The following is a 19,286-nucleotide window of genomic DNA, read 5'->3' as shown; positions in this document are numbered from 1 at the left end:
CCCAAACAGTCCCTAGCGCAGTATATGCCATGCGCTCGCAACCGTGCCCGCCAATGACATTCGGAACGCGATCGATTTGACTACAAGAGGATCTAACATAATTATAGTCTTCGCTTATCTAGATACTACTTACTAGGCATAGCATGTAGTTAATATATAGCCTTGGATATCCCTGGCTTTACTCTGCATGTGGTAGCCTCGATTTATATGCGACGGTCTTATCACTACTGCCTCGGGCTCTGATATGAAATATGAGCTCATTCTATGTACGCGATGTTAAGGAATTATTTAGACGCCTTATTTTGATGCAGTGTGGTGTTTCCTGGTATACGTACATGGATCTTTGCAAGAGAGTCTATCGGCCCTACTCCCAAGCACCGCAGAGTCGATACATCCAGCCTTCCAACCTCTAGGACCCGGTTCAGATCCTCAGCCATTTCATCATTTCCCTTCGACCCGACCTTCCGGTCCCAACCTGACCTGATCCCAAACCGCCACTCCCATCCTCACGAGCCCATCCTGTGATTCTTCCTCCTCCACATCCTCACACCCTCATCAATCTCCGCCCGCGTCACACCATCCCGCACCAGCCTCATCACCACACCCAACTGCTCCACATTCTTATTCCTGCTCTCGTCGTCGAAGAACAGCATATCCGCGTACTCGAGCCCGCTGTTCTTCTTGATCTGCGCCATGTGCGTCTTCTTGTCCCCCGGGTATATTTCCTTGTAGTCGAAGAATTTGCCCGCGTGTTCGGAGGAGGAAGATGAGGAGGAGCCGTCTGCGGCAGCGGCAGCGGCGGCGGCAGCGCGTGGAATGCGCAGTAGTCTGAGCATTTCGCGCGCAAGTTCGGGCGAGGAGGTGCGCGACGCAGCGGCGATTTTGATGTTCTTTGCACGAGCCTGGATTGCGGCGGCGCATCGTCAGTATGGTGATCCTCCCAATTCTTGCAGACTTGTGTTCCTCTGAGGAAAACGTACAGCGTCTAGGATCCCTCCGACTTCACTGTAGAACCCGAACCCTTCGCCATACCGGTCCTTGACTGACAGACCGCCTTCCTGGCCCTTGAGTGGCGGCGTGACGTGTGTGTCTACCCAGAACGGCCATAATGTGTAGTCAAGGTCGAAGATGAGGATCTTGGGGAGTGGAAGGCCGTCGTTGAAGGTTTCGGGTTCAGGGACGTTCTCGGGGGGATCCGTTTTGGTTGTGGTTTTGCTGGCACCGCCTATGCGGAGGGGCATCGTGAGGGGTAAACAAGCGGTACCCAAGGGCGACAATGAAGACGACGAATGTGCAGAACACTCTATAGTAGCAAAACAGTTTATGAAATTTCTATCGTGCGAACAGTAGAGGAGCCAAGTGAGCATAGAAAAAAGCGATAGCGAAGGATGATGTCGTCAGACTGTGCGCCAGAGGCTTCATGGCGGGGCTGTAGGGCTGCAAGCTGGCTGGCGTTCTGCTACATCCATGATTGACGCCTGTGGCGCTAATTATATGTGCTTGCTTATATCAACCACGGCTCCTGGTCACAACAGAAATCTCTACCTAGACTCCATCCCTTTGCAGCTTACGGCATGATGAATATTGCACAGATCGAGCATATAGGTTTAAAAACTTGGCAATACGTCTTATCATATCCATAGGTGTGCATGAAAGTCCAGCGCGGTCCTTGCAAACCGCCGCCGCAAGTCCGGACATATCCTTGTCTGAGAATGCAAGGCGTCCAGCTATTCTAACCACGACCGGTACAATGATACCGATGTGGACCGTTATCATGGAAGTACCAAGCTGCTAGCTAAAGCCAGTTGGAGCATAAGTGCTGGTGCACAGCTCGAAGCCCCGCACCCATGCATGTCTAACACACTCACACGACTTGAGAATACACGAGACACCCCATATCGTGCAGAACGGTCCATATCTGCGTGCTGACATCTTTCCCCAGCATCTGACCCTCCGATTTTAGATTGTTTTTATCACCTGCCCACCGCATCACTGTTTTGATTTGGTGCTGGCTAAGTTTGCCTGACGCGCCTGCCCCGTCTGCTACTATGGGTTCCCATAGATCATCTGGTAACCCAAATGGGCATGATTCTAAAGTCTTCACCTGAGGGTAATACTCCCATCGATCCCGAACAGGGCGTGTGAGACGGGCGCCAAATGCCGTCAATCTATTCCCTGCAATGCGCGTCGCCCCCGGTCTCGTTGTTAGTCTTGACCTGCTCCTTGATTGACCACAGAACTTTCGGGCAAGTACCAAGAGCCTAATCGCTGCTTTCCAAAGCTGTACTCCGTGAACTCCATTCTGCTCGATCTCAGTCCTCTGGAGCTTTCTTCTCATACTTTCGAGATCAGCAGCGGTAGAGCCCCTCAATTCACCAAATTGCCCCTGATCTGAGGATCGTCGAAAGGATTTAGGTTGACCCGATGTTCGTCGTAGGAACGAAGATGTTTCCTCGGGTATGAGGGAATCTGCCTCACTATGAAGCGTTTGTCGTCGAATGTCCTCCGCGAGACAGAGTATTCTTTCACCAGAAGATGACAGCGAGTCATTTGGTAGATACATCAGCCCTGAACATGACTTGTTTTCGCCATACTCCTCCAACTGAGATTCGAAGGGTCCAGGTTTACCTTGGATGTCCAGATGAAGTGGATAGTAGTGCTCTGTCAGAACATAAGAGAGGAAGAGGGCACCAGAATCGGTCATATTTGTTTGGTTGACAATAATGTACGGAACTGCACGAAGTCCTTGCCTTCTCTTGAACATTGTTGCTTTTGCCAACAAGCTCTCGCGGCTGTCATCATTCACAGGCTCTGCAATACTAAGCGCACTTGATCTCGACTCGAGTGAAGATTCATGGTCGTACCTTAGACCTTCGTCGGAAGGCAAGTCTGCAGGGTTCACCGGGCTCTGGCAGCCATAAACTTTGCTGAACAGCTCGAATGCGAGCGGGCCGGACAGGTCGTTACGAGACATATCCAGTCGTCTCAGTGCCGAACAGTTGCGGAACGATGAGAGAAATAATTCCCATTCTGCAGCGCTCTGGTCATCAGTTACGGAGATTTTGTTGTTCGATAGATCTATGTCTCGAAGATGGAATGCAGCGAGTTCAATCACAGGAGCAAGATACGACAGAGATCTTGTCGTCAGCACATTGTCAGATATGATGAGTTCTTCGAGACTGGCCGCAGGCCCTCCGGCCACTTCTTCCAATACATCTTGCAAGGCTAGCGCCACTTCCTTCAGTCCAGTATCAGTGAGATCCTTTCCAGGTATGATGATCTCGAGAGCGCTTTTCTTTCGATGGGAACCACTTTTGTTTATGGAGGAGGGAAGCAGTTTTCTCTGTCATGGGCTTCTTAGCAGGAATACTATGGCCTAACAATGATGGGCTGCTTACAATGTCCTTTGCGACAATGTGGCCCAACTTGTCGCCGGTGGATTTTCTCTGCAAGATTAATCTTAGCCCTGGTACCGTAATGTAGACAATCTGTAGCTCACATTTGAGTAGTTCAGCTTCGTCATTCTGAATCTGATGCTTCTTTCAAGTAGCTTAGAGCGAAGCAAAGATTTGTAGTACCGTGCATTTAAGAACGATGGATGGTGTGTGGATTGATGACTTGGAATGTGACTAGAGAGAGGCGCTGAGAAAGTCTTGCGGTCGGACATGAAAAGCCAGAAGTGAACAAGGTATCGAGCATTGTTTCCAACTGCTTCCACGCTTCCATGTGGCTTCCCGAAACCGTGAGTCCATTGTTGTTGCAACTGCCACTTCTTTCACCCAACACTGTTTGCACAGTCGCCGCCAACGCAAGCAATAATTGACTAATCGAGATAGTCGCAGACAACTCGAATGCCACGGCTGGTGCCATTTGACAAAAGCTGAAGACGCGTTCATTCGGACACCAGTCTCGTGTTGTAGTATCGGTCAAAACCATCTGGACAAGCATACAACGACGGCAGCTGAGCAAAAATCAACTCCATCACTACAGAGATGACTTGTTCCGGTTTCATTCACTAGGAAACATAATAGCTAATGCAGTGGCAGTAGTGTTAGCTTGCATTAAGACGAGAGCACCGCCAGTCTGCCGTGCAACACAGATGTAGATCCAGTAACAACCCTAGCGGTACCGACGGATGCAACATCACGAGATGGACTTTCGTCAATATAGCGCAGCTTGACATACATTTCCAGGATTGGCGCCGCGCCTGGTCAGCTTCGAGGGCCGGTCCAGGTTGGCATCGCTCTGCTGACGATCGACCTTGTCGTGAGGTCACATTTCGCTGTGCCACGGGGTCAACTCTGCACGATGAGCATGCCTCTAATTACCTCCCCAGCCGTACTCCATCTCGAGGCCGGCGACCTCATCACAGAGAAGGGCCGGAGACACGTGTCGTGAAGGCAACACAGTCAAACGCTGAACAGCGTGGTTGCAACGCTCTGTGCAACGCTTTCCAGGCGCGTCTCGTTTGGTCGTTCCTCAGTCTGTGCATCAATCAATACCGGCCGGAGCGGAGATGATGCGGCGACACGATGTTACTCCCATGCTGAAATCTCGGGAGCCCTTGCGCAAGACGCAGGTACTGATGATGAACAGGAAGATGGACAGGGAAGCGAGGTCGAAGAAAGCAGGTCGATGTCGTTGTTGCAAGCACGCGTGAGTCAAGTATGTCGCGCGACTCAACGGCGATGCAGCCAAGGTGGCAGTAAACAGGGGCGGGAGTGGCGGCCAACTGGATCCCGGTGTTTCGCGGTTTGGCGCCTTGCTAGGTCAAGGTTGTTAGCCATCCATTCATTCCCCACCACCACCCTTACCCGACCGAGCATCTCCCCCAGGTTTTCCCCCATGTATTCACTACAAAGTTCACTTCTCACACTAACGCTCAATCTTTCGACACTGGAACAGCTGTAGTCGCAATGTGACTCTTTGCGAAGCCAATGCGGCGCAGATGTGATCGCATCACCGCAGTGTCTTGCGCTCAACTCGTACCTTGTGTCCACAAGAACCCCAATCACCAACCATGACGGTGATGTTGCGAACCACGAGACGCCTCTGCCCTCTCCCTCTATCCGCCGGGTTGGCACCCATGGGAAATTATAATTTGCTAAGATTCTGTCCTGGATGGGTTTGTCCGCACACAACGCAACTTAACGGAGTAGAACTATGCAACGTACAGCATGTTTCTCTCCCTCCATGCCCTGTGATTGGCTGGCTTCTGTGTGGGTCACATATCTGATCAGATGGTCCAGGGCTGGCTCAGGGCTGGTGTCGGACTCGTCACTGCGGAGAGAAGGAGATATAAACTTCCAATCTGCGCCGTGATTTATCTTCCCTAGAGTTGGTCCTTTCTCGCCGAATACCCACAATGGCCCTGCTCAACGCCCTCCTCCTGGCTTGCTTGTACCATGCTACTCCAATCTTAGGATATGGTCCTGATATAGGACCAGGTCCTTCACCTGCGCGAATATCGATTCAGCAGAGCACTCTAGAACTTGATCAATGTCCCGGCTACAGGATAACAAACGTCAGCAAGACCTCTGATTCGGTGACAGCAGATCTTTTCCTTGCTGGAGATGCGTGCAATACATATGGTTACGACATCGAAGCCTTGAAGCTCCAGGTCAATTGGGAGTCTGGTAAGCCTACCGAACTAATCGGATGTAAACCTAGCTGACGATTGCAGAAAATCGTCTACACGTCCAGATATTCGATGCTGCAAAGAACGTGTATCAGGTCCCACAGGGGGTTCTGGAACGCCCAGGCGGAACATTCCCAAGCACTGATGCAAAATTGGACTTTTCCTACACAGAGAACCCCTTCTCCTTCGTCGTCACTCGCAAAGGTGACACAGGACAAGCTCTGTTCAATACTTCTGGCTCGACATTGGTTTTCCAGTCACAATTCTTGCAATTCCGATCCAGCCTTGTGGATAATGCAAATCTATACGGTCTGGGAGAATCCACGGATCCTTTTCGTCTAAATACTACGCAGTACAATCGTACACTTTGGGACAAAGATACACCGTTCGTCCCTCCTGGACGGAATCTGTATGGCTCTCATCCTGTATACTTCGAACACCGTGGCAGTCAGGGAACCCATGGCGTCTTCTTCCTCAACTCGGATGGCATGGATATTACTATTGATAAAACAGCAGAGAAAGGCCAGTACATTGAGTATAGCACGATCGGCGGCATCGTGGACCTATACTTCATGGCCGGTCCAACACCTATAAATGTTGCCGAGCAGTACGCCGAGATCGTCGGTATGCCTCAACTACCACCGTACTGGGCGTTTGGATTTCACAACTGCAAGTATGGATACAGAGATCTTTACGAAGTAGCGGAAGTTATTGCCAATTACTCCACTGCTGGCATACCTCTTGAGGCTTTCTGGAGTGATATTAACTACATGGATCGCCGCAGAATCTTCACGACTGATCCCTTGAGATATCCAAAGGATCTCTTCAGACAGGTCATTGACCATCTTCATCAATACGAACAGAAGTCTATCTTCATGAACAATCCTGCAATTGGGGTCGGTTCGCCTGCATACGATGCCGCTGTTGACCAAAATGTGCTCATGATGTATGCCAATGGATCAGGCCCATTCACGAATGTGGTGTGGCCCGGAGCCGCAGTGTTTCCGGATTGGACTCATCCCAACGCACAGACATATTGGACTGGTCAGATCGAACAGTTCTATAACCCCGATACCGGTTTCGACATTGATGGCATCTGGATCGATATGAACGAGGCTGCCTTGTTCTGCCCGTATCCGTGCACGAATCCTTACCAGTTCGCAATCGACAACAAGGTACCGCCTGAAGATCCACCAGTAAGGTACAGCTCCCCTCGACCTATTCCAGGATTTGGTCCAGATTTCCAGCCAAATGACACCGCTCAAGCAGAAAGGCGTAGTGAGTGGCTATCTTTGCCCACGTACAACGTACCCAGAGGTGTTGCGCATGGCACAAGCATGCAAAGGAGGGCCGACGGAGACATGCTGGGCCTTGAAGGAAGAAACCTCACCTTTCCAGCATACAAAATTCGAAATGATAATGGCGAGGTCAACAACTACTCAATCGACCTTGACATCACGCATGCAAGTGGACAAAAGGAGTACGACATGCATAACCTCTACGGCAGAATGATGTCTCAACGCACCAAATCGGCTATGGAGTCTCGACGACCAGGAAAGCGAACCTTGATCATATCCCGCAGTACCTGGGCTGGCACGGGCAAAGACGTCGGTCACTGGCTGGGTGATAACGCGTCCCGCTGGGAACATTACCGCTTCTCTATTACCGGCCTTCTCCAGTTTGCCTCGATCTATCAAGTCCCAATGGTCGGCAGCGACATCTGCGGCTTCAACGACAATGCATCAGAGCAAATGTGCGCACGTTGGACCACACTGGGTGCTTTCTCTCCCTTCTATCGCACACACGCCGATACCTCTGCCGCGCACCAGGAACTTTATCTCTGGCCCTCCGTTACGGAAGCCGCAAAATACTCCATGGATATCCGCTATCGTCTCCTCGACTATATGTACGGTCAATTTCATCGCCAATCAACGACTGGTACGCCTTTCATTCTGCCAATGTACTTCCTCTACCCCGAAGACGCAAATACTTTCGCCATCGAGCACCAGTACTTCTACGGCGACGCGATCCTCATCTCGCCTGTGCTGTACCAGGATTCTACCTCCGTCGATGCCTACTTCCCAGCTGGCAACTGGTACGAATTCCTCACTTACAAGAAGTTCACAAGCACTGGCCAGACCATCACGCTCAATGACATTGCGTATACGGAGATCCCCGTGCATATCCGCGGTGGCACCATCATCGGCTCGCGTCTTCGCGGCCAGAACACCACTACTGCCACGCGCCGCCAGGACTTCCGCATCATCGTCGCGCCCGGCGCAGACGGCAAGGCGTCAGGCTCGCTATACCTCGACGACGGCGAGAGCGAGACGCAAGCGGCCGTATCAAACATCGACTTTACTTTCGACGGCTCTACCCTCAAGGTCACTGGCTCCTTTGGCTACAACCCGGGCGTGCAGGTCGCAGGCGTCGTCTTTGCAGGCCAAACTGCCCAGCGGACCGTAAACGGCAGGGAGTCCACATACAACGAAACAACGCAGGTGCTCGACGTCAAAGGCCCGTGGAGTCTCCTCGAGGGCTTCGAGGTCCAGCTCAGTGATGCCTCTGCCTCTCCCTCTGCCACTCCCACGTGCGAGGGCACGTTTGGCGGCTGTTGAGGCTTGAGCATTGCGTCTTTTGTTTTCGTAGTATCGGAGCTTTCTCTCCATCTTTCGACCTGGTGTCTTTTGTATAACTTTGATTTTAGGCAAACATACATATTTTGCCCACCTTTTTATCCCTTTCGAATCCTGTTCGTTGTTTTATGTGCGTGCCATGCCATACATTCCAGATTTCGGTCAATCCCACTGCCACTGCCAATGCCATGCCATGTGGATATACTCCCAGACCCATCCGCCTCCATCAAAAGGCTTTCCACCCCTGCGTCCCGCCATATCACACGTGACGACAGCACAATTCATTTATCCAATCGAAGCTAATAACCACCCGCGCAAATGCCCGAATAGTGAACTGATTAATCAGACGATGAGAAAGCATAAGGCTAAGTTACCTCTAGGATAAGTTCCCCTCCGTATATAATCAAGTACGTATTCTATAGTATATCTATACGTATATATGTGTTGCATATATATTATATATCTTGATGGTCCATGTGACATTTGACATGTGACCGTCGCCGGCCGGCGGCGAGTGCGAGGGCTAGTGGTGATTAGGGCTGTTGTATATATCGTCGGATTCAAGGACGTTGATAGATATATAAGGGGTCATTGGGGTGATTTCGTGGAAGGATATGTCTTCTTTGCATCCGCTGTGATTACGTCTATGCTATGTGTGTGTTTGTGCGTGTGTGTGTATGTATATATGTATCTCACAAGAGACTTACCTATACATTACAACGACAGGCACACGAGGACATGCGCAGTAACGACCTAGAACATGGACTCAAGACCAAAAAAAGCTGTACTAGTAGCGATGAACTATGACTTTGGCTTTTGACAAAATCCAAGTCTCGTCTAAACTACACATACACCCAACACCCACCATCATACACCACTGTAAACAACCAGAGAATGATAACCTCAATCCAAGCAAGAGTAATACACGACAAACAAGATGTAAAAGACAGTTGTACAAACAGACAAGGACTTCCCCCTCTATTCCCAAATTCTCCCTTCTTTCTCCTTTTCCCATTGTCCCTTAGCCCAGCTACCAACCACTACATCCCAGCTCTCACTCCAAAGCCCCATCCGCACGCTGCGTATGCTGCCAGAGATAACTATTCGTCCTAGGCTGCGTTGCAGACCCATTTTCCGACGGTGGCAACTCCTGAATAACACCTCTCTCATCAGCAGGCAAGACTGGTAACATAGGCTGCTCAATGATAGCGAGTTGAAATGGCCTTGGGCGCACGGCGTCACCGGTCTGTGGTTGATAGAAGCTTAGGAGGACCTGATGCGGGCCCACCACCCTCGCGCCGTGCTCAGGACGATGGAGATCAATGCGGAGCTCGGGGATTGCGTTCGAGGCTGGAGCTGGGCCTGAGGCTGAGGCCGACGGAGCGTATTCGATGACGGGTGTTTCTTGCTGCCCGGTGCGTGTCGCAAGCCTTGCGTCGCGCTCGGTGACTTGACGTCGGAGCGCGGCGATTATGAATTCTCTTCCGTCTCGAATGTGTTCTTGGATACGCTTGGACCTCGTGTGATGAACGGACATGTCGTGTTCGTGTTTGCGTTCCAGATCTTCCAGCCTCTTTTCCAGAGACACCGTGCAGGTTTGGAAGGTTTCCAGGGGGTATTTGGCCAGAGCTGCGTCGAGGTTTTCGCGCGCTCGGATGATCGGCTCTGCGATGATTTCCAAGTTGACGTATAGCTCATCGATATCGTTGGAGTGAAGCTGGTTCGATGTTTCTCCGATTGAGGATGCACGTCTGTCACCAGATTCGAGTCCGCGCTGGATACCATATACATTATCAGAGCTCAAGTAACTACCAAGTGGCTTTGGCAGCGAGCTTATTGGTGATTGCAGAAGATTTACATCTCGTTCTGACTCAGACAGTGGCTGTCGCGGTAGCTGCTCCCGGAGTCTTAGTAGTTCTGCCTGCTGAGTCTCGCACGTCGCAGAGAGATGTTTCGTGGTCTCTTTCTCCCTCTTGAGTTGCTCAGCAAGAGACTTGTCGTAGTCGTTTTGCAATTCGGTGACTTGATCATTGATCTGCTCACTCTCATCACGGGTGGTATTGGCACGACTTTTCCTGTCCCGCTGTAGTCGATGTATCTCGCTTTTCAGCTCAGTGACTTCTTCAGCTATGTGCTTCTTTGCAGCTACGGCATCGGCGATTTCCTTGATATGCTGCCGTTCGTTTGCTTGCCACACGCTACTTTGTGATTGATATCGAGTGTGGTTGTCTTTAATGGTACGTTGTGCAGTCTCGAGTTCCAATGACATGGCAAGCTTCTCCGCGGCATGCATGTCCCGATAATCTTGGTGCTCTCGCACAAGGCGCCTGATATCCTCCTCATCTCGTTTATGTTTTTCCTCCCATGCTTTGTTCTGAGCATCAAGAGAATATTTCGCTTGGCTCAAGTCTATGGTAAGCTGCATGATAGTCGCTTGGTCGTCTTTATAGGACTCCCTCTTCTGTTGTAGTTCCTTCCAAATATCCTTGTTGACTCGAAGGTTTTCCTGATTGATATGGTCTGAGAATGTCTTCGCTTGGTGTAGCTCTTTGCGTAACTCCTCAATGGTATCCAGGTTCTTTTGATCGATTTCGGAAGGCTGTGTTGCTTTGTCTGCAATCTTGCGAAGTTCCTCAAGAGCGTCTAAACTCTTCTTTTGCTCGACGTCAGAAGTTCTCTTCGCCTCATTTGCAGCTTTTTGCATCTTCTCGATGGTCGCCTGCATGCCTTTCACCTTGGAAACCAGCGAATCTTTCTCGGTACGGGAATTCTTTTGTGCCTTTTCCAACGACTTGTTCTTGCTCGTCAAGGACTGATTCTGTTTTGTCAGGCCATTCCGTTCTGATTGGAGTTTCCTTTGTCCAGACTCAGCCTCGAGAAGCGCCTTTTCAAGCCGGTCGACATCCTCCCGTAGCTTCTTCTCCTGCTCTCGACGTCTTCCTTTCTCAAGATTCATGTCGTGCATAGATCTGGCAAACTCCTTCTTCCGTTCGGCCAAGGAATATACGGCCTTGTCTTTCTCGACGGCCAAATCGTCATTTTCATGCTTTAATGTTATGAGTTTTGACTCAAAGTCCGCCCTTTCGGCCCCTCTATCACTAATCTCCTCTTCCATCCTCTTCTCCAGATTCAACGCAAGCTGAACGCGTACTTCCTCCATTTTTTTGAGCTTATTGATGTCACAATTCAGGCTTTGGCGTTGCGCTTCCCATGCTGCTTGTGCGTCGGAATGTGCAGCCCTCGCTTCCTTGAGCTCACACTCGGTCTTTCTCCGCATGGCCTCTGCAATCTTTACTCGACTTTGCCACGCCACGAGTCGATCTTGTGATAGCTCAGACTTTGCGGTGGCAGTATCTTTGTCGCTGTATACATCTTCTGATGATTGCTCGCTTATCGTTGACTGAGAATGTGTCGACAGAATAGAGTCATCATCGAAGTCAGATGATGAGGGTTCCTCTTCCGCCCCTGGCTCGAGGTTCGTCACTGGAGTATTCCCAGTTCCGGGACAAAAGGCCGTAACCTCTACATCTTTGCCCATCAATCGCAATCTTAGCGAATTAATAGCATGAATAGCGCTTGCGTGATCGGCCATTACGACATCACACCGACCCCAGGCTACGTTGTAGGCGGTTATGGAAGGAATCTCATACCCGTGCAGTACAATAAGTCTTGCAATAATGAAAGGATTTGCCCAAAGTGGAAGATCGTGGAGTGTCACGGTTCGATCCTCCACTGTGATATTGTGGCGTACAATGGCACCTTCCGGCGGTTTCTCGCCATAGATGCATCGATAGGCAGTGCTGGCTTCGCTAAAGTGACGGAAACCAATTTCGCAGACCCGGTGAGAGTCTGTTTCCTTGATATATCTTCGCTCTCTTACACCTAGTCTCTGAAGGCGGGACCCTAGATCCGAAAACCTTTCGTTCAGTTGGCGAAGCACATGAAAAGAATGGAACACGAGCAGGGGCTGCAGGGGCTCTGGTTTATAGAACCGGCACGGAGGCCATTGTGGTGGAAACTTTTCCAAAATTACGCTGAGCTCTAGTGACATCCTTGTCATCTTCCTCGAGGGTAGACCGATACAGCGTGGGCTTCCTGGAGGAGAGGCATCCGAATCAGGCATCCTGATGAAGGCAAGGCTTCCTTGGTTCCGCCAAGGCTTCATGCCTACTATTTTCGTGCGCTGCAAGAATTCGTGAAGCTGTTCGGTGGTCTTTGACGTGATGATGAAGTGTTTCATGATACCTACGTCAGTCTGTCCGTTTGCTTCAATGGCATCCGCTTCATCCAGGAAGCCAACGGAGCATTTTAATCGACCATTTAGGGGATCAATGCCCGTGTGCGGCCGAACATAGAGAACCATATCACTGCTCCATCTCCGGAGATCATCTCCAATGCTGTCTGGATCGCAGTCGCTCTGAACCTCATACACTGCCGTGGTGAACTCATGCGAGAGCTTGTAGCGGTCTAGAAGGTGATATTGTTAGTTACGTTGATGGAACATGGATTGTAGATGTTGATTGAATCGGTCGATGGCGTGTAATGCGAATAGCTATAAGACAAAACGTTTGTCTAGAGTGGTCGGAGATTGGCACAAAGGTAGTATATACAGACTTCTGCTGTTATAGTACTTAGTCAGCGCATATTCTGTCCTCGAACCGGGTTTGGCTTACACAGATGCCAATGTGGTTGGACGTCTCATAATGGAACGAGGGTGTGGGCGCTCAAAGCGGAGGGAGAAATAACGAAGGTAACCGTTGACTATGGATATGTAGAGATACTAATTTGATCGTGTAAGATGATCAAGGAGGAAGCCCAAGAGCTAAGCTATGCAAGGACAGATAATAATCAATCAGTCTGGATAAGTCATTGCCTATTTCATCTTCGATCAGCCCCTTCTTACCCACTCCACGCCTTCCAAAGGTTTGGGGAAGAATGTAGCAGAAGTAAACAGATTGGGCCACTGACAGCCATCTTGTTCGTAATTCGTGGAAATGACTGTGCGATTCTGTTTGGTAAATGAGAAAGAGCCATGTCCGTCATCAACATACAACCTAGGTCTAGTGTTTTGCACCTACTAATGGCATAATATAAAAAGTGAACAGATTATCAACAGTAACAAGCACCCTCTTTCAGGAATTACATATTGATTTCATTGTCCGCATCAAGGAAATTCGGGACTCTCGTTCTGACACTTCAATGAACGAGATGCCAAATGGCCATGTTCTGTTCATGTAGTCCATCACTGCATTCGCGCGTAATGTATAGAATACTCGGCCAGACCAAGCTCATGTCAAGATTCGACCTTCGAAACCAAGTGTCGATATTTCGCATCAGTTCACTGTCACATCCAACAATTAAAAGGTTGATCGCGTCTCTTGATAATCTCACTAAGCGACTGAGCCCCGTGTGTCAGCTATTCTTCTTGACTATCCACGCAGCAGATCTTCGTGAATATCCAGGACTTCAGGCTATCCATCACCAAAGAACCATGTGAATTGTAGATGGAGGCCACCTACTCGCGAGTCAATATCTCCACTCGTTCTCTCCCTCCATGCAGAAAACGGCGCGCGTCGGTGGTCGCTTTCACGGTTTCACCCCACCAAACGCCTCCCTGGCTGCAGGCGACGACCACTGACATCATAATTAGACACCGCATGCCACGCTTTCACTTCCATCCATCCATCCATTTACCCTGAACCTGCCTCTCAAGCCTTGTGCAACACCAAAGCCAGGCACAGCAACTCTGTACCTCCGCCCAATCTGAAAACCCCCGGATCCTTACTTATTCACCTCTACTACCATCACAAGAATCATGCCTGTCTTATGATCATGAAAGCGCAGCCAAAACAAACAAACACCATTTATTTCAAATCTGGTCTTAATGTTCGATCATGGCATCCAACGCAACAAAGATACCAAGGAAGCCCGTGCCGCCACACCAAGACTGCACTTCACACCCACCACGCGATGCATCGTCGAAACCCGGATTAACATGGCCATACCTCGCGACCTCGATCCTCGTCCTCCTCGTCGCAACCCTATCCTGGGCACGGCGATGGGCACTCTCCGGAGCCGCAATCGAGAGCCTGATCGTCGTGTACGGACACGGCCGCGATAACCGCGTGTTGCCCTCGATACCGCTGTGGACGTTCCTCGCCACGTTCAACTTGGTGTATGCCATCTGCTCGACGTCGTGGCTGCTGTACGCCGGGTTTGCACTCGCGTGCTATCCGTCCATCCTGCTCACGTGCCTGTTTCAATTCCGGATAGCGGCACGGCTGGCAAGGAGGGTTCTGCGGAAGACGCTGGGCCAGCATCCGTCGTTTGTGAGGGATCAGCTTGCGCTGTTTAATCTTCCTGCGCTCGAGATTGATACGGATGTGGATGGGTTGATGGTCATCAGGGGCGCGACGTTCTCCTGCTCTGGCCTTACGCTTGTTGCTCATGGCATTGAACTTGGTAATTAGACACTAGATTATCGGAACAAGCTACTGATATCACGTCGCAGGACTCAAGCTGACGGACGACATCGAGCTGGCAATATACGTCGACGAAGTCGTAGTGCGCTTCTTCCGAGCCATCGAGATCGGCGATGTATACGCCAACATCAAGGGCGGCAAATTCGAGATGACCTTCGCCGAGATGGACGATGTACAAGACGATGCGGCATCCGAGATCAGCGTGTTCCTCGACAACACACCGCTGCTTCGCGCCGCCAATATCGGCGGCAAAAAGTACACGGACAGACCCAAACTGCGCGAGACGCTCACGGGGGTTAGCTGGTTGGCGGATTCGTCAGCGCAGGTACGTAGACTGTCAGACTCTTCTGGGGTGGATCGTGACGGTTGGCAGGCTGGACTGGACATGGTGACGACTCTGAGTCCAGACGACCAGGTCGCCGACACGCAGTATCAGGAACGCTTGACGGAGATCCGGACGACGAGTGCTATATACCAATCACGACAGCAGGCCAGGCACAAAGCGAAACAGGAGCGCGGTGTCCGGATCGACGACGAGAATGAGATGCGCGCCGCTGCCAGCGCTGAGTTGCACGACTTGCCTTCAGTTCCTCACCCTCCATCTAGATCCGTCCGCGTCACCACTCTCCAGAACCTCTCCTCACCACGCACGCGAGAGTTCATGCACCGCCTGCCATTCCTGCTCCGGCTCCTCCTCGCCCCTCTAAGCTACTTCCACCCCATTCGCATCAGCAGCATCAACGCCGCCGGCTCCGGGAAATGGCTCTCCTCAATGCTCCAAAAGCAAGTCTTCAAACGCTACACCGAAAACAACGCCGAGCTACGCCGTCTCCAACGCAAAGTCGCCTCCTGGACCGCCGACGCAAACTTCTGCGTGCAACTCCTCGACATCAAAGGCGTCGCCACCGTCCCCCTAAGCACCCTCTCCACCATCACCGCCTTCCTCAAATTCGACGAAGTCATCGCCTACCGCATCATCCCGCACTCCAGTACCATCTCCCAAGTCGTCCGTCTCGGCGGCGCAGACGCTTCCTTCACCATTCCGTCCTTCCTCCTCCCGCACCACGAACACATCATCCCCCCCGCACCCACCCCCGCCGACGAAGAAGCCCTCGAGTCCGCAATCCAGCACGAAGAGGGCACAACGCCCAAGGCGAAACAGCACGAGGCCGCCCTGGCCAAGTTGCAAAGAGACGAGACGGAAATCGTCATGAGCGTGCACGGCAGCCTGCCAGCCAGCTTCGACCAGAGCCTGCTCAACTTCACTGCCGCACTCGTCAAGTCGACCAAGATCATCGAGTTCGAAAAGGACTTGGACGAGGCGACGGCCGACAACGATGATAACAACTCCTCCTCGCCCGTCATCTCCCCGCCATCATCATCCCTCCCCATAGACACCACCACGAGCGACACAGAGAGCATATCCTCCATCACCCCTTCAGAACGCATGCGCGTCCGCGACGCCGCCGGCTTCAAGGTCTTCGCCAAGCACATCCGGCAAAACCTCTCTGACGGCACGACAAAGGCGCAAATGAAGGAATTTGCGCGCGACCTTCACCAGAGCACAAAGGACGGGATGAAGAAGGCGCTCGTTGGCGGTCTTGTTAACGATCGCTGGATCGCGCGCATGACGGGCAAAGTCGCGGCTGCGTTGCAGGATGCGCAGGGCGATTTTGGGTATTCGGGGAGGATCCCGATTGCGTTGGGTCCGTATAGAGGCCGGGAGGGGTTGGCGTCGAAGTTGTTGCCTTAGAAGACATGAGGGTAGTTGTGGTGGCGGTGATGGCGGGTGTGGTGTTTGTTTGTTCTGCAGGGATTAGTTGTTGTAGTTGTTGTTGTTGTTGTTGTTGTCGTTGTTGTCGTTGTAGCTCGATACCCCCTATGGTCTAATAGCGTTCTAGAAATAGATGATATCGTCACGTCATTATCGTTATCATTATCATTATCACTATCATGATTGCGCGCCGCATTCACGGACGGAGAACATGATGAAATAACTATTCCATCGCTTTGCTTGCGTGCTTGCGTGCGTGCGCATGCATGGTTGTCACGGGTGCCATGGATGGATGGAGAGGGCGGGATGCGAAAAATGATGGCCTGACCATCCAGAGATTCACCCAATTAAACCCATGCAGACTAATAATAATAATAGTATTGGTTCATGCAGGTACATGCTATGTTAGTTAGCAGCCTTGGTGAACGAAATCCTGAATGGATGAATGAATGACAAATAGAGAGAGGCCTGCCTACCTGCCTGCTTGCCTGGCACCGCCACGGCGACATTAGAAAGAAGAAAATTAAAGCCACCGGCTCACCTCATACAAACAGCATGTAAGATGCCTAGTTACCTCGGTATGTAGGTAGTGTGTATTATCCCAAAGTGGTAGGCACGAGGTGTGTGTGTGTGTGTCAGGCAGGCGATATTGATGACGCCCTGTGGATGGGATCTATGCGAGCCAATATTCATGCGCTGGGTAGCCAAGGACCGCCCTTTCGTTAATTGATGAGGTACAGTACAGGTCGTCCGAGTATCTGCGGCTGGGCAATGCAGCAAGAACCTCCTCCCTTCCTACATGCTGAGCAGTCGAATGCAAAGAGGGAAAAAAAGATCATGTCGAGATCCGAAAGGCCACATTCAACGAAATAATATTGGGTGGTGTTGTCACCAGTTGACGTTTGCCGGGCCTGAAGGATTGCGTGAAGCAGCTAGTGGTCTCTGTAGGGACAAGTCCGGCTCAATTGGCGCAATCGATGCGCGACACCTCACTAATAATTTTTAGTTGAGCGAATTCTTGTACAGCAGATGGCCTGTGGTATGTGGTCTTGCAATCCTTCTGGCGACCTATCGCACGACTTTCAAGAGTCTCAAATAGGAACCAGAGAGCACATACAGAAAACACGGACGCGGGACCTGCATGCGGGTCTGGAAGCGGGACCGATTGCGGCATAGACGTCATTTGGGGTATGACAACTACCTGTATACTGGTCGCTGGAACGCGTCTTGGCTTTCTACAAAAGTAGATCTTCGTCTCAGATCCATGATCCTAGCACAACTCCGTGTTACTCCATATAGAACGTAGGTCACTGGTGATGCTAGGATTTTATTCTTCTAGTTCTGGCCGCTTGCCGACGGTAGTTGCAAATATATGTCCACTGCCTTGTGTTGCAGTATTGGCTTTGTAGTAGTGCATATGAGGCGTGGGATCAAACTGCTGAACGTGTTGATTTGCAAAGTCTACAGAATCGATAATGCTGAAAGAAGAGTTCTCGATCTGAAAATCGCCAGTCGCATAGATGAATCCTGGTCTTGTTGGAGGAGGGGCGAAGGATCGCTCGGGCGCTTCCGTAGGGCTGGTCTTACAGCGGCCTGACCCGCGCGAGGCTGCTGATGCTCGCTCGGTCTTAGCGACACCGATCAGAGACAAGACGCGGCAAACAAAATAATGCCTCTTGGACGGACGACTTAGCAATTGAGCTAAACGCAAAAGAGAGGATATGGATCACATCACGGAGTGCATGGCTACAGATAGTCACACGGACCGAAGGAGATCCTTCAGCAGCTCTCTTTTACAGAGTTGCGACAAAGCCCCGTGTCCTTGCGGCTTGCAAGGTGTCATGTAGAATGGCATCTCGAGGCCTCAGGAATGCCAGAAATGGGTGTTTGGAGCCAACGGTAATAGCTGTTTTGGGCTACTTGATCGATCTCAGGGCTTTTTCGGGAAGCAACAAGCGAAAAGTGTCTGAGGAGAGGTAAGGAATTAGGATCGTTGCAGGCGATCTGTAGTCAAAGAAGATTAGCATAACTGGATTCTGGAAGACCAAACACTAGACAGGGCTAAAATAAGCAGTGCAGCGAGACGCCTGTCAGAAAGTTGAGGCTCTGTTGGCTCTTACTTGGGTAGAGGCCACTCGACTGGCCTCTAGTAGGGCGTGCAGCCGCCCGAACGGCGGACGGCTAAGCGCTCGCGAGGCGCGTGGCACAGTGCGACATTGAGCGCCCTCTCGAGTCTCTCAAAATAACCTGAGGCGTAGTGTGAAGGTGAGAGCGATGCAAGATAGGTTTCGGCTCTTGTGTGCAAATAAGGAGGATGCATAGACGCGTAGTCACGACATCTTGGCGTGTCTCGAACAGTCGTTCATCAATAGTCTGACGAGATGCAAAGGAGATAGATGGTGGCTGTGCAGCGCTTGAAGATGGCATTGTGTGTAAGGTTTGCAGAAGGCCAGACAGTCGAGAGGCAGTCGATAAGTTTCGACACTATTGATTGATTCCATGATGAGTGATGGGCCAGATCGCCAACCAAGTTGCTTGGGTGGAGAAACCAGATGCGAAAATGTGGTGCTCGTGGTTGGGGCAGCTGAGAGCATGATCATTTGATGCATGATTGCTGATGCAGACAGTGCAGATGCTTGCTGCGGTGGGCATCGTAGATCATAGATGGCGTGAAGTGCGCGTGACGAATAGCAAGGGATGATGATGATGATGATGATGATAATAAGGTAGTATTGTATCAGTGGTGATGGTATGGG

General features: G+C 51.1%; 5 protein-coding genes across 5 annotated transcripts; 2 read left to right on the top strand and 3 right to left on the bottom strand.

Moving 5' to 3' along the window:
• Nucleotides 1–295: 295 nt before the first annotated feature.
• EJ05DRAFT_480011 (magnesium-dependent phosphatase-1) lies at nucleotides 296–1,491 on the bottom strand. The gene is made up of 2 exons (XM_033744790.1): nucleotides 981–1,491; nucleotides 296–902 (listed from the first exon to the last, which is right to left on the bottom strand). The coding sequence occupies exons 1-2, from the start codon at nucleotides 1,239–1,241 to the stop codon at nucleotides 507–509; spliced, it is 657 nt and encodes a 218-aa protein (XP_033596449.1). The 5' UTR covers nucleotides 1,242–1,491; the 3' UTR covers nucleotides 296–506.
• A 373-nt stretch (nucleotides 1,492–1,864) lies between these two features.
• On the bottom strand, nucleotides 1,865–3,523 carry EJ05DRAFT_504601 (uncharacterized protein; the record flags this gene model as incomplete). The annotated part of the gene is made up of 3 exons (XM_033747593.1): nucleotides 1,865–3,343; nucleotides 3,399–3,446; nucleotides 3,500–3,523. The coding sequence occupies 3 exons, from the start codon at nucleotides 3,521–3,523 to the stop codon at nucleotides 1,865–1,867; spliced, it is 1,551 nt and encodes a 516-aa protein (XP_033596448.1).
• Nucleotides 3,524–5,106: 1,583 nt separating this feature from the next.
• EJ05DRAFT_161979 (alpha-glucosidase) lies at nucleotides 5,107–8,366 on the top strand. Its single transcript, XM_033739419.1, has 2 exons — nucleotides 5,107–5,636; nucleotides 5,684–8,366. Exons 1-2 carry the CDS (start codon nucleotides 5,366–5,368, stop codon nucleotides 8,254–8,256), a joined length of 2,844 nt encoding a protein of 947 aa, XP_033596447.1. The 5' UTR covers nucleotides 5,107–5,365; the 3' UTR covers nucleotides 8,257–8,366.
• A 5,380-nt stretch (nucleotides 8,367–13,746) lies between these two features.
• On the top strand, nucleotides 13,747–16,655 carry EJ05DRAFT_480009 (uncharacterized protein). The gene is made up of 2 exons (XM_033744789.1): nucleotides 13,747–14,736; nucleotides 14,786–16,655. The coding sequence occupies exons 1-2, from the start codon at nucleotides 14,169–14,171 to the stop codon at nucleotides 16,507–16,509; spliced, it is 2,292 nt and encodes a 763-aa protein (XP_033596446.1). The 5' UTR covers nucleotides 13,747–14,168; the 3' UTR covers nucleotides 16,510–16,655.
• A 1,202-nt stretch (nucleotides 16,656–17,857) lies between these two features.
• Nucleotides 17,858–18,385, bottom strand: EJ05DRAFT_504596 (uncharacterized protein; the record flags this gene model as incomplete). Its single annotated transcript, XM_033747592.1, has 2 exons — nucleotides 17,858–18,218; nucleotides 18,297–18,385. The coding sequence occupies 2 exons, from the start codon at nucleotides 18,383–18,385 to the stop codon at nucleotides 17,858–17,860; spliced, it is 450 nt and encodes a 149-aa protein (XP_033596445.1).
• Between the last annotated feature and the right edge of the window lie 901 nt (nucleotides 18,386–19,286).

Source organism: Pseudovirgaria hyperparasitica (genome assembly GCF_010093815.1).
Source record: "Pseudovirgaria hyperparasitica strain CBS 121739 unplaced genomic scaffold EJ05scaffold_18, whole genome shotgun sequence".
NCBI classification, from domain to species: domain Eukaryota; kingdom Fungi; phylum Ascomycota; class Dothideomycetes; order Acrospermales; family Acrospermaceae; genus Pseudovirgaria; species Pseudovirgaria hyperparasitica.
This window is presented reverse-complemented; position numbering and strand designations above follow the sequence as displayed.